Here is a 17465-nt window from a genome sequence, read left to right on the forward strand (position 1 = left end):
GAAATAACTGTTCATGTTTGAGCCACTCCCATTTGCCCTTCTACGTCCTACCTTGAAAACCTGAACCTTGAATTCTTGAAGACTAGAACCATTGATCATTATCGAGAGTTTTTTCAAATGATTCCCGTCATTTGGGATGTAATTAACTATAGGAGCTTGCCTCTATAGGGAACTTGGAACCCAGATAAAATAAACCCTATTTAATCTTTGTATTAAATAGGGGAACTTGTCGGTCATATATAAAAGGTTCACAGACTAAACGGATGTCACAAATCTCTTAGTTTGCTGGATTGGGTCTATCGCCGAGGTCTACACTTATCTTTCGGGAGGGTGTAGTATTCGCGGTATCAGACACGATTATGCAAACTATTGGACGAATGAGATCCATTTGGTCTCATTTTTCAAAAAAAACTAAAACACACTACTTTTAAAACTCAAACTATATATCTTTTATACTTAAATTAAATCTCAAAAATTATTTTCATATACCATATTTTCATAATTAATCAATCGAAAAAATTGTCCGACAGCAACATGGAGTCAATGAACTAGAGAGGGAAGGGATTTGAGAGATTTTTATTTCTTACATGTTGCCTAGTTTCCTCCATTAATAAAACTGCTTGCTTGGTTTCTGTTTCATGCAAATTTCAAATTATACCTCATTAATCATATTTTAGGTATTAGGGCTTTAAATTAATTGTGCACTCTAATACATGGCATTGAAAAACAGTGACGGCAAGAAGATGAGAGAATCATTCTTGTACTTAGAAGAAGAAATCTTAAGAAGGCAAAGAGAGGCCAATTTGCCAACCAATTCTTGAGATTCATCCAACAGCATAGCAAATCAAGTCACAATCCTTAATGGAGATTTTGAGTAAGCAGATTTTGGTGCAATGGAACTGAATTAGCAAGTTTGGAATGATTGTGGTGAAAGAAAGATCTCGACTAAGAATTACAGTGGACCAGAAGTTGATTCAAAATGCGAGAATCTGGAGCCTTTTAAGTGAAAGATATCAACTATTAATGGTAATGGTGAAGATTAACATCTGTATCTTTTATGAAGCTTTGATGTTGGCAAGTTTGTTATCTACGTAGGTTGGAGATCTATTTTAGTTTCCATGGTTATTATACCCAAGTGGACTGGTTTGCTTAATTGGATCTTCACCAAACATGCAATATGCTTTCTTTGGTGGAACTCTCATCTAAGATATGGGCATCAAGATATCCCCTAGAGTTAGTTTAATAAACTACCCTACCAAGAATGCTATCATATGGGGTATGAAGAAGAGGTTTTGTGAGATTTGGTAGGGTTATGGCTAGAACATTCAAGAAGTGCAGGTTTTATTTTTTGCAAGCCTAGAATTTGGAAGATTTTGTTATGGAGTTTAGGAAACTAGCCTTGTTGATTGGTGCATTGTTTAAAGTTTTGTTGATGAAGTGCATAGAAGTGTTGCATTGAAGCTCCTCTAACAAACTTTTACTCTTTCTAAATAAAGACTTTAGTCAACTCGACATTTGTTCTATGGTGATTAAGATAAACAATATGACATGGATGATAAGAATCCTATCAAAACGAAGGGAAATGAGACCTAGATTGTTAAGAAGTGGAACAAAAGAGTTTTAACCTAGGTAATTGTCATGACCAGACCTGAGGCTTACAATTAACTAAGGCAGGAACATACAGTCAGTAAAATTAAAATTTGGACTATTTCTAGATTTATGCAATCCAACAACACTGAAATGATACATAGAAGTTTTGCATGTCCCCTTTGCAAGGATGACACACATAAATCAAGAAATGGTCCAAATTTTAATTTCATTATCCGACTGTCTGTTACCGCATTGGTTAATTTGAAGCCCCGGGTCGGGTCATGATAGTAATTATACAAACTCTTTTTTTTGAAATAATCTTTGCTATAATTATTATTAAAGCTTAGGACATGGTCAAGCGAAGTGTTAAAAGTTGGTTATTACTATCGATCAATATTAAGCATCAGACTTCATTAACCACTTAGAATACAACCTATCCTTGATGTTAATGACCAAGGAAAAATAACTAAGCAGGGAAGTTGATCCAAGAGAATGTGAGAAATTGTCTGTTTGCCTTACAAATCCATGTGTAGTAGCAGGATTTTAATGCATCTTCTACTTAGGAAGTCACATGAATTTGATCTTGATGAATCTAGTCAATTGACTCTGAGTCAACCCAACTCATTTTCTACTTTCGTGTCAACTCTTTTGATTTCAAAATGATTTTAAGATGTAGATTAATAGACAATGCTGCATTTGCTTTGTTACCACGTTACTATGCATTGACTAAGTGTTGTGTGAAATCACGCCTTTTGATATATGCTAGATCATTATCAGAAGCCTAGATCTATGGGATTAAGCTTATGTCTTTTTCAAAGATTCTCAACATTAGAGTCTATAGTGATGGGGCGAGATACCCCATCAATAGTGACTTAGATTGTTCATGATCAGACATGTAATAGCACAATAAATGCGAGCAAGCTTTTTTATTTTGTTGATGATCTACAAAAATCTTAACTATTATTTAAGCCTTATTACCGAAGAGTCTCTAGTGGGAGTCAGTCTTGAGATGAAGGTAAAGCGGTGATTTTGATGCTAAAAAACTGAGACCCAAAACTGTAACAACAGATAAATGAGCATGAAGAGCTTTTTTTTGTGAGTTGACGGGACTGACTCCATTAAAATTCTATTCTAATGAAATCAATTAGCTCTCGTATTCAACTTTGCCCAATATTTGAATTTACATGGACTTGATGTTGGATAAATCAAGGAACATGTCAGGGAATTGTTAGACCAAAGGCATCAAGCTTAGTAGTTCACCTTGCAAATCTACAATTATGATGGTTTCAATGTTGGATTGTGGCTGTTAGATATCAAGTATTGAATGAAATTATAATGAACTAATACCTACTTTCAAGGGTGGATGACTGCAGAGTATGACCTGCAAGTAAAGCTCTAGGATATGGCCTGCAAGTAAAAAAAAAAAGAAAGAACAATTGCAGGGAAAGCTGCAGAGTAAGGCCTGCAGGTAAAAAGAAAGAAAAAATAACACCTACTTGGCAAGCTATGACCTGCAAGGAAAAAAGGAGGAACACCTGTAGGAAAATTGCAATGTATGACTTTTAGGAAAAAAGAAAGAACACCAGTAGGAAAATTTGCAAGGTATGACCTACAGGTAAAAAGGAAGAACACCTGCAAGTATGCTACAGGGAAAAGCTCCGGAGGAGGGCCTGTAGCAGGAGGAATTAAGCTCTGCAGAATTCTAACCCTAAGCATGCATTGGGCTTATGACCAAATAGAAAATGAGAAGAAATTTTGGAAGCGACTTGCTGGGATGTCCTTGCTACGATCCTCCCATTCAACTATAAATGTCAAAATGAATGACTAGGAAAATAGACGTGAAAAATCTGGATAGTCAACGATGAAACACTGGTTTTCCTTGCCTATTTTTAAGTTTTTCTTCTTCTTCTTCCATTTCATTTTTCTGAGATGATTTAGAATCAAATCTCCATCCAATGTACAGAAGATGGAGTCCAAAGAACAAATAGAGCGTAGTGGCAACATTGTTGGTATGCATCCTTGATATCAAGTTTGGCACTATGCTACCAAATTCTATTTACAAATCCGTCATCACAATAAGAGCACTGAGCGCACCAAGCATGACTATTGACTTTGGATGCCACATGACATGATAGCTCTTATAATAAATGTCTCATCACCAATCTCACTGACGAGGATCATGGATAGACTAACAAAGAAAGCATCAAAATGTCCCACACCATCTTGCCCTACTAGAAGGCCAACACCTCCACTTTTGCCATCTCTTCTTACTGAGATCAAAACATTTTGGTATGACGATCTAAGGACATCACCGATGCATTCTCATCTCTCCCTACTCTTGCTTCCTGAGCTATGGTACATACACTGAGAGGAAAAGAAGTAATAGGATAATGAAAAGACCACGCTTATTGTCCAATAGACCCATGGTGTGGAGCAACTTACATGATTACACTGTAGCTTCAGATCTAAATCAATCGAACTGTAACACAAATGACAGAAGGTGAATGGAAATAAGTTTCCCGTTTCTACAAAGTAAAATACTAAGTTGAACAACAAATTAGATTTACGTAGAGGTAAATTGGAGAGATTTTAAGAAAAAAACTGGATATAAAGCTCTGTTGTAGAGTAGAACCGATCAAAAATAAAAAAACAGGAATCTCTCGTTGACTGAAAGAACGAAAAGGATCTAAACCCCGGACATGCAGGCGTGGCTGCAAAGCAGAAGCATGCCACCAAGCTTGTCGTGGCTTTCCCCTTCCCTCTATTATAGGACTCAATCAGGAGGGCCTCGGTCGGCTTTGGAGCTTTTTTCCATTTGGAACTTGGAATCAGGCTGAAATATTATCTCAACAGTGAGAATTCTGGCGGCTAGAGGACTGTAAGGAGAGAGTTCTGATGACTAGTTCTGCAAGAAGGAGTTTCGGTGACTAGGGTTTGCAGGGAGAGGAGTTCCGACCTGCAGAAATCATAGGAAAAGGAGCTTCAACGGTTAGTGTCTTGCAGGGAGAGAGTTCCGGTGGCTAGTTCTTGGAGGGAAAAATTGCCGGTTGCAGGGAATAAGTTTCCGGCTGTAGGAGATCTTTTCCTCGTCAGAGACTCTTAAGGTTTTTTCAAGACTGTGATTTCATGTATAATTTTGGAATAGAGAATGATAATTTTATAGATATGAAAGGGAGTATAAATACATGTTACATGAATTCTAAAATAGAAAATACATAATACTCATATTTTCAAGACTACAATTAATAAATTCCTATTAACTATACGAAGATTAAAGAAAATACATAAAATAGAAAATATATAAAATAGGAAATACATAAAATAGGAAATAATCAAGAAAAGAAATAAATCAATTCCTAATAACTTCTAACAGTTTCAAAATTAAGATATCAACTTTTAGTAGTTGGATGAAGATTTCCACGTAGTTTTCAAGAATGCCCAAGAAAAAGGATACACTCATCGAAAAGGATTGCCTTGTGGGGGGAACCAGCTCTGTGCTCCTAAGGAGGAGATTAGGTGAAGTGAATTTGAGATAAAAACACTCCAAAAGTGGTTGAAAACTTTTGGATAAGTAAGATGCTACAGCATCCATAAAGATATATTCACTAGTTGAGAATATATTTGAGTGTGGCCAAGTTCTTGAAAGGATTGCACTCTCTATTTATACTAACTCGGTTATAGGAAAATATTTCCATGGACTTCTCACGAGGATTGTTATTGGACTATAATTTTTGTAATGATATTTTTTTGTTTTCGTGGGCAAACATTAGAAGATGATCATCCTCATGGCTTGCATGCAAAAAATTGCAGGAAGTTACCTAACTTTTCTTTAAGAATGTTTGGGCTCATTTCGGCTTATCAAGCTCAACCAGCTTGGATAAATGTTCTTGTTACCTCATCTCATTCTGGAAAGGCCTATGGGCCATGATAAATACAATTGTGAAGAGACGAACCACCTATCTTCCAGAAAATTATGATCAAATTGAGGTGGTGATTGGAGTGCAAAATTTACAACACATTTAAAGACTTGGACTACAAGTTTACTTGTATTTAGAGTTGGGAGTTCTTAGTACAAGGATTCAACACATTTTGAGTTGTGAAGAGAAGAACCACCTTTCAATTCACTTTTAGGTTCTACAATTTAAACAATATTTACAACATGCCATGGGTATTTGCCTCAAAGTACATTTGAGTTGGGAGTTCTCGGTAGAAGTAATGAATTCAAGATAAATGTCTCAAGAGAGCCCAAAAAATTATGGAGAAGACCCAAAAATTTACTCTAAGCTTGGAGGTTTTGAACTAATGATGACAACTTGGCAACACCACAACTTAGTTAAAAATATCTTAATTTTAAAATTTTGAGTGGTAAAATCTCACCCTATAGATTTAGTTATTTTGATTAAAAATGAATTTGACTATTAGTGTGTTCGGACCGCCTATGTCCCTCTTCAATCCACTCTCCTTAATATATGGATTGCAAGCAATCTGATCAAGATTAGGTGGTTTACCATGTTTATGTCTACTATTGGTCTTGGTGGTTTTTAATTATAATTTAGCAATATTCGAGAGCGTGACTTATATTATAGCTCTGCGTCATTGAGGGGGGCTTTTGGTGCATAATAGTTGAGGTGTTAAAATGCCTACATTTAAGGGACAGTGATGGTAAATTTGTTAGAGTTTTCATGAGATGGTATTGATTTTAGTCTCACATGTCAATTAAAGATGTATTTTGATAAATAAATATTTAGTAGTTGTTTTTTAAGGATGGACTTGGGTTTCTGGATTGAAAATGATTTTCGATAGTGGAAGTAAATTAAAATAATAATAATAATAATAATAAACAACTAATAACAATCACTGAAGTCAGCATATGAATTAAAGGTGGACATTAAATGTTAAAAAACCAATTGGACCTAATAAATATGGCACTAGTAAATATGATATAGTTAATCATTCCTATTATTTTCCGGAATCCCCTCTTATTTCTCCAGAAAGTAGTAGCTTAATTTTTTATTTTGAATAATCATTTATGTGTAAAAGAATTATAATATTTGCTTTTTATTCCAAATTAAACAAGTAATAATAAAAACATAATTTTAACTATGTTGCTTCTAGTTTAGTTAGAAAGGGCATTAAATGGCTACAAACATTATTTAGAAACAACAATCAAAATATTTTGCATGCTTTTCAACATCCAAAACAATTTTCTTTGATTCCCAAATGTTAAAGAGTATTCTTTCTGTATGGTGCTTGTTTGCATTGCCAAATATTTATTTTGCAAATAAACTTGGATGTTTTTTACTATATGTATTTGAATTTCTTGAAAGGCCTCTCTGGATCAGTAAAACTTAATGTGGTCTTTTGTTTATGCTTATTATTATCGCTCTTTCTATGTCCTATGTTTCAGTGTAGAAACACACTCTTATGTCATTCATTGATTTTTTTTCTTTTAATTTTGTTTTCTAAAATTAATTGTTTGGCATGCATACTGATGTCTACTGATTAAGAATAATATCACTAACATCAATATGAAACAATTTTGTTTAAGTAGTGTTTCACAGTCTTTATGCTCGTTCATACACATTTTTTGGTGGGGGGCATTTACATACATACTTCATAATTCTTATGCATTTACATATTTAACACCTAAACATTCATATTTGCATCATACCATTCAAAGCTTTAACATCACATAAAAAATACCACCGTTACTACCATTTTAAAAGTGAAATACATTTTTTCATGCATAGGTTTATAACACCAAGGTGTGGTAATCGTAAATATCAAAGATTAGGTATTAGATATGTAAGTACATAAGGATTATGTGGCATGTGTATAAATATTCCCCCTTTTTTTCTAAATGATAGATGACTTTAAATAATATGTCCTTTTACTAGCGTTGGTTCTTTGTTTTACTCAGAGAAGTTCCGCTTCAGTGCCGAGTTCATTGATATGAGGCGTCAAGCTCTGGATGTGTTTATTAATCGTGTGGCGTCGCATGCTGTACTCAAGCAAAGTGAGGATTTAAGGATCTTTTTGCAAGACAATGAGGAGGTAATATCATGATCTAGTATGGTGAATTAATTGTTGTTGAGGCTATTTTTTATTTTTTCTATTTTTGAATTTACCTATGACAAGCAATTTATATATAATTTTAGCTACCAAATGCACATGCTCATGGAAGGATGACTTAATGAGCCTAGCAATGGGACGATGACTTAATGAGCCTAACATGTCCCATTGCTGGTTTGCTTGGTTGGTAGATAGGATTGCTGGGATGCGTTTGGCCTTACACAGGCATAAGTAAATTTTTGGGGCATTTACATACATACCACGCAATTCTTTTATATTTACATATTTAATACCTAAATTTTCATATTTGCATGCATGCCACTCAAATCTTTAACATCGCATAAAAAATATCACCTTTAATAACTTTTAAAAGTGAAATACACCTTTTCAAGCATAGGTTTACGGCACCAGTGTCATAAATGTAAATATCAAACTTTAGGTGTTAGATATGTAAATACATAAGATTTGTGTGGTATGTATGTAAAATTTTCTAAATTTCTAGGCTGGACCATTTTATGAAAAAGTTACTGTATACTTGATTATATGCCTAGAATTTCTTTTGGTAACGCTATGTTATAAATGGGCTGAGCTTGTTTTCTTTAAGATTAATAAATTGATTTGCAAGTGTGTTTCACATGACAATGAAACCATGGAGGAGTGCACTCATATGCACCATAGATTGATTTCAATACGAAAGAAATGCTAAAACTGTGGTGGGATTGGTTTTTTCAGAAATTTCTGAAATTTATAAAGGAAAGGAGGGAAGACGAAGGAGGAATACCCACGAGTAAATAGCACTCAAAACTTTAATATCACATTAAAAATATCACTATTACCTATTTTTTAAAAGTGGAATATATATTTTCATGAATAATTTTATTGCTTCAAAATGTTATAAATGTAAATATGAAAGTTTAGGTCTTCTATATGAAAATACACAATAATTGTCTGGTTTCAATTTAAATTTCCTTAAAAAATATAAAGATGTTCTTCAAACATGCTGAGAATATATCTTCATCATGCTGCTTTCAGACTATGGAAAGGATAAGATCTCAAGAGACCGGAATTTTCAGGAAGAAACCGTCAGACTTAATGCAAATATTTAAGGTATATTCTGTTCTTTATCTTTTGGTTTTGAAGTTATTGGCATGCAATTGAGTGCTGATATGATTTTGTGAATTATCGGACTGCTATAACGTATAAAAATGTCGGATAAATTTTTCAAAAAAAAAAAAAAAACATTATTCGATATTAGTTTGTTTTGCTAATATTCACAAGCTATATTTAATTTTCAACCAAACACGAGTAGAGTTGTGAAACATTAGCCTGGTACTTATGATAGGCTCATGTTTGATAGGATTCATGAATAATATGTATATGATCAGCTCGATTTGAGTTTGCTTTGTTGTTTTGGTTTGCTTTTGGCTCGGAATTAGTTTGAATAATTTTAAAATAAGAAATTTTATATTTTTTTAAAATACATTATAAAAAGTCAATAAAATATTATAATAATATTAATTATTTAATTATTTAATTAATTTAAGCTGAAGATGATCAAATAATTTTTTTTTTGTGTTTGATTAGTTTATAAATCGACTTAAAAAATTATTAATGAATAAATCAAACAAGTTACATAAAGAGGCAACGATTAACAGTTCAAACTAATTAGTGTTTTCTTAACCATCATACTCACCAACTATGCTCTTCATGAAAACTACTCTTTGTCATCGATCAATTTTGAAGTGTATATTAGAAACAAAAACAAACGCTGCCCTACCAAATCGAATGGTGGCTGCTTACAGCTGCTTGCACCCTGTATGGGACATTTTTTCTGTCCTGTAGTCCTGTGTTTTTTTTCTTTCTTTTTCTGACAAAAAAAAAATTTATAGAATGCACTGTCAACTTGAAGTGATGTGAGGTGATCATTCGGAACCTGTTCTCTTTACGCACAGTACAATTAGCAAATTTTCAGCTGTGGTGAAAAGCCAATGCCCGTACAACCTTCATCTATCATATCAGGAATTGCCCGAACAAACAGTCTTTTTTTCTGACTACATTTTTGTCATTGGTCCCGCTATTTGTCTTTTTTTCTTAATTATCTTTTTTTGGCAGTAAATTAGGATATCCTGAACTTCATACAAAACCGATTAAAAAGTCGGTTTAGAAAATTATATTTTTTCTAGGGAGTAATGAGGGGCCGCGCCGCGCCAAACAATTTCAACAATTTCAACAATTTCATTGAAAAAGAAGATGTTACAATTTGAAGAGCTGGACGCTCATTGGAGTATTATGACCTGTTGGCTGTCTAAAATATAAACAAAAGACCAGAACTTTTGCAAATGAGGGGAAAAACACTATAAAAAAAACTAAAAATATGAGCTTACAATTTTCATAGCATGAAGTAAAGGGGATTTTCATCCAAAGTCATTCAATCTAGCAAAAGAGTAGACGGAGGTCTCAAGATTCAGTCTGAAGCGAATTGCTCCTATGGTTTTCAGCAAAAAGGATAACGCCCACTCTTGGCTGAAATCAGCCAGGAAAAGCAAAAGCCTTTGAGATAGGAGATAGAGCAATAGCAAATTAGTGGGGTATAGAGCATCAATATATCAGTCTGAATCTTCTGTATTGGAAGCAAGTTTAGTTAGTATGCACTACAATAGCAGTAAGAGCTTCAAAAAAGATCCAAAGACATTATAGAGAAGTATGGTAGACTGTAATAACTGGTTGAGTCCCCATGAAATGTGTTATCTTAGATCTATAAGAATAAAATTTTGCACCCACTAATAACAGCTTGTCTACATTTAATTGAACCCTTACAATATGGAAACTCTACATTCAATTGAATCCTTACAATATGGAAAAGGGTAATTTACATAAATAGTACTCAATTGTTATATATTTACATATCTCACGTCTAAACTTTCATATTTACACAGCACTTTGGTGCTTCAAGCCTATGCATGAAAAGATGTATGTCACTTCTAAAAGGTGGTAATATTGCTATTTTTGATGTGTTATTGTGGGCTACAAAAATTTTAAATGGCCCCGGCCTCCCTTGAAAAAGAAAAATGAGGGAGTTATCCAGAGGTTCAGGTTGAATTTTTAGAAGTCAGATGAGATAGTAGATAAGACAATATTTAAAGATTTCACTCTCATTTTGTGCGGGCTTTAAGATCTGGGGTTCGAGATTTCCCATAGCCACAAAACACTTAGGTATTGGGTGGGTTGGGCTTATTCGGGCTTTGATCAGTTAATTCGGGCTCAGGCCGGGTTTGAACTCAATTTATATTTATAATTTTATAGCCACGCCCGCCTACTAAATGAGTCGGGCTAGCCTGCAAGCCTCAAAAGAAAAGTGATCATTCATACTAAAATTCATTTTCTTTTCCCTAATTAGGAAAAAAAATTAAGTCATGATAATTTTGCTTAAATTTAATTTGAAGGAGACTCTAAATTGCTTTTTTTAAAAATAAATTTAAAATGTTAGTTAATTGCTTATATATTATTATTATTTTTAAACAATAAATAATTGATAAAATCATTAACAATTTACATTCGAATCCCACTGTTGATTTAAAATATTAAAAAATTACTTATATCAACGATTGGATAAATTTAAAATGTTAATTAATTGCTTATATATTATTATTATTTTTAAACAATAAATAATTGATAAAATCATTAACAATTTACATTCGAATCCCACTGTTGATTTAAAATATTAAAAAATTACTTATATCAACGATTGGAAGGATACACGACTAGATTTTTAAATTTATTTTTTATGTACAAATTTTTTCCTATACGTTTAGGTGAATTTAATAGCTATATACACATGGAATATGTCAGATTTGAAACTGAGAGCATCTCTATATGTAATACATAGGAGTTGAATATGTATGTATGTAAAGTACGACAAAAAGAAGATTTACATGCATAACACTCATAAAGTTCTATGTAATTACATATCTAACACCTAGACATTAATTTTTATATATTTTGCCATCTTATCTATGCATTAAAGTTGTATTTCATTTGTTAAAAGATTAATAAGTGATAATTTTTATCTGATATGAAAGATTTGGTCTGTATTAATGTAAAAACAAAAAAATTATGGCCGGATAAAGAGGAGAAAGGAGGAGAAAATTAATTGCCTTGAAAGCTTGCAATCACGAACTATACCTATGAAACCTGACCATTGGGAGTGTTGAGCTTGACGTGGGTCAAGCTTATTCTGGATTTGACTAATTCAAAGCATACTTGGGCTGGGCCAAGCTCATTCTATTTTTTCATAGCTAAACCTACTCATTCTAAGCGGGCTTATGGCGAATCCACTGAGCCACCTGCTCAATGTATGGGTCTAGTCGCAAACATCTATGGTTAATTACCCCTCATGATAACGTGAGAGCAATTTCGATTAAGGCTAGTAATTAGGGAGCTGATTGATCAGCGTATAGTAGCAGATGATATAAGATTTTAAAATCTATAAAATCATCATTGTGAGCTTAAGTGTGAATGGTGGGGGAAATGATGATGTAGTCGATCAAAATCTCATTGTTATGTCATCTCGAGGTATAGTGGACCATGACCTACTTAGTTAGAGGAGATAGTCGACCCAACCAGACATAATGATCATTGTCAGCAACCATGGGTTGTTTCGTCTAATGAAACCTTACATACTTGGGGTGATATTTGTTTAAGGGGATTAATCTAAGTAAACCTTAGCTAACAGAGCATTTCACGCTTTATCAAAAATTATATATGATTCATAACTCAAAAGAATAACATATCATTGAGGAACATACAAGTTATATCAATGACCACAATATAATGATGTCGTTTGGAGACAAGCTATCCTGTCATTTTGACAGCAAGACCATGCGGATAAAGGATTCGGGTCAGGTTCTTATGGCACAAAGATATTGTGAGTTCGAATTTAGTAATATACTTAACATAAAATTTACTCAATGTGTGTTTAGATTAATATTAGATTTGTCCACCTCAAGAAATAGTTATGGAGGGTGGATAAATGTTTTCTTTTTGCTTTTTAGTGATTTGATCTCTTATTTATTTTATTTTATAGATTTTTGTGATTTAAAACTTTTATTTTTATAAGTAAATCTCTCCCATTGAAATTCACAATCAATAAGGTCATCATAGTGGAATGTGGTTGAAATGCTTTATTGGCATTTAATTGAGCTTGTTCATTTAAACATTCGAAATTAGTTTGTCCTTTCAACTACATTTCTTATAAGGAAGGGGATCAGACTCACCCAATGGGGGCTAAGTCCTCTCCACTACAACCCCTTTAGGGAAAGGGATTATTTTAAAGCATGAGACTTATGACCTTGCTCTATAGGAACTGTGGCCCATTTTAGATTGTGTGATTTAATATTTTAATTTAATTTTGAAACGGATTTTTTTTTGGTAGAATTTTAAAACACGTGTATATTTTTTGAGAAAATTTTGTTTTACCATAGACATGCAATTAACCTGTGCAACATTCTTTGAAGCTTAAAATTAAGAAACTTGGGGCAAGTGACGGAGCATATGCGGGTGTTTAAGGCTTGTAAATTTGAACTAAACTTTAGGAGGTTTTATTGTTATTTGGATGAATGTGTTATTATTAAAGTATATGCAAATATCACATTTAAGCTTTTGATTTCACCTTCTGTCCACTAGTGCAAAAGGATTATGGATCCAATGGTGATTGATTGATCTAGTGTTTTCATCATAGGTTTCATTTGAGCTCGTTGATGAGTCGTTGAGTCCTATGAAAATGTTGTGCAGACTCCTTTTTATGCCTTAATTATATTTATAGCTAAATTTATGAGTTCATTCCAAGTTTCATTCAAGCTCGTTTGACGAATAATCGAGTCTCTTGAGCATGCAAGATTTTTTAATTGGGTTCTAAATCTTGACTTATGTTCGCTATTATAACAGTGGTGCATATCTAGTGACGACATGATGAACTTGGATTGCATGCAAAAATTTCTTCTTGAACTTTTACTGCCATCTGTTTGCTAGCAAATGCATTGTGAATATGGTGGCGAGCGATTGATCTAGTGTATCATCACAGGCTTCATTCAAGCTCATTGACGAGTCGCATTGTCCTCTGTAAATCTAGTACAAGCTCATTTTAATGCCATCCTTTTTAGGTGAACTAATGAGTTCACTACATGTTTCGTCTGAGCTCGTTGATGAGTCATCGAGTTCTATGAGCATGAAATATTTTATGTAGGGGTCTTAAAATTTGGTTTTTGTTTGCTATTTTAAAAGTGGTGCAAATTCGGTGGCGAGATATGTGTAAAACATTCCCTTAGAACCTCTTAAATTTTGCCTTATGTCTGCTTGTAGGAGTGTTGCGGATTTGATGAGGGTGATTGATCTAGTGTTTTATCATAGGGTTCATTCAAGTTCATTGGCGAGCCATCGAGTCACCGTAAATTTGGTGCCGGTTCTTTTTATTGCCACATTTATATTTATAAGTGAGAACTAGTGAGTTCGCTATAGGTTTCAATCGAGCTCGTTGACGAATTGTAGAGTCCCTTAAGCAGGAAAATTTTTATATGGGGGTCTTAAATTTTGCCTTATGTCAACTATTACAAAAGTGGTGTAGATTTGGGGACAAGATACATGCAAAACTTTCACTTCAAACCCCTTAGATATCACCTTATGTCGGCTTGTAGGAGTGTTGTTGGTCCGGTAGTGATTAGTCAAATAAAGGTCTTGATTTTGCATTAAAAATGATGAATTTGATCTCTTGTGTTTAACCTCCCAACTTATCAACTTTTGAGTACTCGTTGAAAGCATGCAATTTTCGTGTCTTTGGCCTATATTCATTCCATGAGACTCGAATATTCTCAAATTTTTTTTTATCGCCCAAATTAAGATTTAATACATTCTTAATGTGTAGGGCTTAAGTAGGAAGTGAATAATTTTGAATTGAATCATAATAATTCGCAAAATTTATGGAGGGAATACTTAAAATTCAAATTTGAAAATTATATATTATTAATATATAAAAATATATTAACTTATATATTTATATATAAATAAAAATATATGTAATATTAATATATGAGTATATAAATTTATATTAAGTTTATATAATTTTCAAATAAGATCAATATTTAATCCTTGACGTGCATCAAACAAAGCCCGATTTAGACTTGAATAGACTTGTTTGAACCATCTCGACAATCCAAATGCGCTTGCATAGTTTGTTTTGCCATCAAATGTCATTTCTCCAATGTCGGCCGTCATCGAGGCAAGGGTTTAAATTGTGAGTCGCACCAATAATTCATCATCTTTATTGTGCTTGCTCTTTTTGATCATGAAGGTCCATCCCTTGGGAAATGTTGACCCTCCTTAGGCAGTTTTGTAATTATCATATTCGTCATTCATCATTTGTCTTATCTTTGATGGATTCAACTAGTGAAATATTTAGTGAGGTTGATAGATATTAAAGATTTCAGTGATATATTTGTAAATATTAAAGTTGTAAACCCATAAGAATTGTGTGCTATGTATGTAAATGCCCCATTCTCATAAGAGGGCAAAATAGAGCAATTAACAAACAAAAAGAATCCATCAATATAAGAAATATATGTATCTAGTGAACCAGAAAAATATAGAAAGAAATCCAAATTTTTTGAAAGTGTGAGTGCAGTATTTGATGACCAAGAAAGCAGAGCAGTAAGCGGTAAAACATATGGTTTTCAGCTTTTAAAAACAGCAACAGAATATATGAACTAGATCAAGGATATTTGGAGCCATCATAAAGCCAAAATTTTCTAGGATAGCCAGAAAAGCATAGAGAGACTTATAATACCACCTTTTTAAAAAAATAGACCATGAAGAAAGGATTACCTGCTTTTTTTTTTACTATTGCAGGACGTGCAGTCTAAGGGTGAGTGATGTTGTTTTGGGGAAGGAGAAACCTGTAGAGGAATCAACTCCTGAATATGAGAAACTGAAACATTACATTTTTGAGCTTGAAGACCACTTAGCTGAGGCACAAAGGCAGGCTTTCCGACTTGTGAAAAGGCACAGAGGTTATAATAGTAGTTTTTCATTTGGGCATTTACTCACATACCACACAGTTCTTATGTATTTACATATTTAACACCTAAACTTTGATGTTTACATGCATACTACTTAAATCTTTAACATCATAGATTACTAATATTTTAAATGTGAACTACACATTTTCATGCATAAGTTTATATCGCCAAACTGTTAAAAATATAAATATCAAATTTTAGGTGTTAGATATGTAAACAAATATGAATTGTGTCGTATGTTTGTATGTCTCCCTTTTCATTTACTTTTTCATTATTTTATTTTTCTTCTTTATTTCTTTACTTTTATTTATTGAAGTAAAAGCCAATTCTATATTTCTGCTCTTTTTGAACTGTTCTCAAGAGCTAGGACAATCACATTCTGATTTCGGAAAGGCAATCAAGCTTCTTGGTGCTTGTGAAGCTGAATCTCTTGGAAAGGCATTTTCTGATCTTGGTTCAAAGTCTGAGTTGATATCAATGAAACTACAAAAAGAGGTATTTCAAAACAGCCCAACTTTTGAGAGGATTAATATCAGGAAGATATAGATACATGTCACACAATTCCGATGTATTTGCATATCTAATACCTGAACTTTGATATTTACATTAATAACACTTTACCTATACATGAAGATATATATTTTCCTTTTGAAAAGTTAGTAATAATGGCATTTTTGAGGCGATATGAAAGATTTGAGTATTAGAAATATAAAAAATAAACAAATCAAAGTTTTAGGTGTTAGATATGTAAATTCGTATGAATTGTCTGTTATGTATATAAATGCACCTTAATATTATGGGGATCCACGTACACAATATTGAGTTTTTATGTATTTCAATATCTAACATTTAAATTATCTGTATATTTAAAAAACACTTTAATATTTAAATCACATCAAAATATAAAAATGAAAATATATATTTCACTTTATTTTTTCTTTAGATTGTTTAATGTTTATAGTATTTTTTATTGGATTCTGCTATGATATAAGTAATTATTAAACTTTAAATACATAAGAATTCAGTGGTATTTGTATGAAAGCCCCCCCTTAATATTATTATATATTGAGTTTTCTAGATGCAAAAAGATTTAGGAAATCGGAATCTTTTCTTTGAAGGGGACTATATTTTATTGATAGCTTCATATTACAAACTAGGCCCTCGTTGCAGGCTCACAACCTTCTCATGAAGTTTGAAGAACCACTGAAAGATTATGTTCGTGCAGTGCAGTCTATCAAGGTCACTTTGTCACCACATTTTTTGTGTTTTTGAAGCCTCCGTTAAAATTTATCTCCTCTATGGCTGGTTTAGTTAGTAATTTTTTTTGTTGAACTTGAGATGCAAACTCGGTACCTTTTTGACCAGGTGACAATGACGGACAGAGCCAATGCTTTTAGACAACACTATGAATTGGCAGAAACAATCAGACTGAAGGAGATAAACCTGTAAGATGCAAGTTTTAGTTCTTTTTTTTTTTTTTTTTTTTGGTAGGGGCAGGGGCGTTTACCCACATAGCACACAATTCTAATGTATTTACTTTTCTCAAACCCAAACTTTCATATTTACACAGATAATACTGAACTTTTAATATCACATCAAAAATAGCACGATCTGCAATTTTTAAAGGTGAAGTACACTTTTTCATGCATAGGTTTAAAGAACCAAAGCGTTATGTTTGTAAATATGAAATTTAGGTGTAAGATATATAAATACATAAGAATTGTGTGCTCGGTATGT

At 33.0% G+C, this 17465-nt stretch overlaps 1 protein-coding gene across 1 annotated transcript in view; it reads left to right on the forward strand.

Annotated features, from left to right (window-relative positions):
• The window catches only part of LOC110033926 (sorting nexin 1), a 28202-nt gene that overhangs the window by 8189 nt on the left and 2548 nt on the right, over positions 1-17465 (forward strand). Inside the window, 7 exon segments of the mRNA XM_020738105.1 lie at positions 7511-7644; positions 8695-8769; positions 15559-15573; positions 15575-15719; positions 16090-16223; positions 16899-16967; positions 17094-17173. Of these exon segments, the coding sequence (XP_020593764.1) occupies positions 7511-7644; positions 8695-8769; positions 15559-15573; positions 15575-15719; positions 16090-16223; positions 16899-16967; positions 17094-17173 (652 nt within the window).

This window comes from Phalaenopsis equestris, unplaced genomic scaffold (assembly GCF_001263595.1).
Source record: "Phalaenopsis equestris unplaced genomic scaffold, ASM126359v1 Scaffold001309, whole genome shotgun sequence".
NCBI lineage: Eukaryota > Viridiplantae > Streptophyta > Magnoliopsida > Asparagales > Orchidaceae > Phalaenopsis > Phalaenopsis equestris.